Here is a 1,435-nt window from a genome sequence, read left to right as displayed (position 1 = left end):
TGTGTCCCCCCTCCAGCCCGAGCCCCGCACCGCGCCCCGCTGCCTCCTCGCTGCTCCTGAGCTGCTCAAACCCCGGGCCAGAGGGCAGGTTTTCATGTGGCTTCTCACAGGAGACCAACATCTCCTCTGTTTTCGCAGGGTGGAAGTTCTGGAGGTGGTTGAACGTGGGGTTGGTGGCTCCAGATGCCCACCCTGAGACTGCCAGATCACACGGAAAAGCCGGTGGATCCCTCCCTGGATCCAACCATTGCTCGAGAACTCATCATGAATGACCAAGAGACCCACGACGGAGGAATGTGGAGAATCCAGATGAACCTCCAGAGCATCTTCACAGCTTTTCTCCTCTTTCTAGCTGCCGTGGCTGCTCGAGCCGCCCCCCTTGGGGTAACTTTCTTGGCAAGGCAGCGTTGAGGCATCCAGACAGAGCAGGAACAAAGTGACCCCGACCCTCCCCCAAGTCATGGGGGGGTTAAACCCGCCACCAAGCCCCAACCCTTCACCTTGGTGGAGAAGGAGTCATAAGTTCGTAGATACTCTTTGCAGTCTGAGGCCTGGAACGTCTCGAAAGCCTGGAAAGGGAACAATATTCTTGAGGAAAACCGTGGTTCCCAATGTCTTGCCCTGAATCCCACTCAGATTCATCTGGAATATTCCATCCTGGGGAGGGTTGACCCCTGGAGCTGGTAGTCACACAACCCTTTGGGTTGGAGAAGACCTTTAAGGTCACTGAGTCCAACCATTGACCCCATGTTCCTCAGCACCACGTGGTTGAGTCTTCCTCAACCCATCATGTGGGTGAGGGTCCACCACAGCCTCGAAGTCTCCAGGAGGAGCAGCGTGGCCGGGAGGCCCCAGCCCTTCCCCGTGGGCTCATACCTTGCGCAGCGTCTCCGTGAAGAGCTGCTGGGCGCTCTTGCCTTTCTCGGACGGTTCCACGGCATAGTTCAGGATGTCGGGGTTCCTGGCCACCTCCTCGGCTCTCGCCCGCACGCCGTTCAGCACATACCAGGTCTTGTTGTGCGTCTGGACGAAGGGGTGGAGCTTCAGCTTGAACTGCTTGAGGAACTCGTGGACCAGCCTGGAGAGGAGGCAAGCGCGTGGAGACTGGCGCCCACGGACGTCCCCCAACTCTGTCCTCAGCACATTGGAAGCGTAAAAGGACATTTTCCCATTGGCTGTGGTGGTAGCTGGTCACTGTTGTCCCCAGGGCTTGGTGGTGGGCCTGTTCTTCTCAATCTTTACCAATGATTGAACAAGGGGATCGGGGGTCCCTCAGCCAGTTTGGGGGGAGGGTAGAGCTGCTGGCCAAGAAGGTCAATGGCCTCTGGCTTGTGCCAGCCCTGAGGTGGGCAGCAGGAGCAGGGCAGGGATGGTCCCCCGGCACTGGGGGCACTGGGGAGGGACCCCCATGAGTGCTGGATCCAGTTTGGGCCCC

At 59.0% G+C, this 1,435-nt stretch overlaps 1 protein-coding gene across 1 annotated transcript in view; it reads right to left on the bottom strand.

The window, feature by feature from the left end:
* The window catches only part of IL4I1 (interleukin 4 induced 1), a gene marked incomplete at its 5' end in the record, with an annotated part of 5,425 nt that overhangs the window by 2,113 nt on the left and 1,877 nt on the right, over positions 1 to 1,435 (bottom strand). The window contains 2 exons of the mRNA XM_010139470.1: positions 501 to 569; positions 877 to 1,078. Of these exons, the coding sequence (XP_010137772.1) occupies positions 501 to 569; positions 877 to 1,078 (271 nt within the window). The remainder of the gene's footprint in view (positions 1 to 500; positions 570 to 876; positions 1,079 to 1,435) is intronic.

The sequence above is a fragment of the Buceros rhinoceros genome, unplaced genomic scaffold (assembly GCF_000710305.1).
Source record: "Buceros rhinoceros silvestris isolate BGI_N320 unplaced genomic scaffold, ASM71030v1 scaffold29497, whole genome shotgun sequence".
Lineage (NCBI taxonomy): Eukaryota > Metazoa > Chordata > Aves > Bucerotiformes > Bucerotidae > Buceros > Buceros rhinoceros.
Note: the sequence above shows the minus strand (reverse complement) of the source record. Positions and strands in the feature narration are given on the sequence as shown.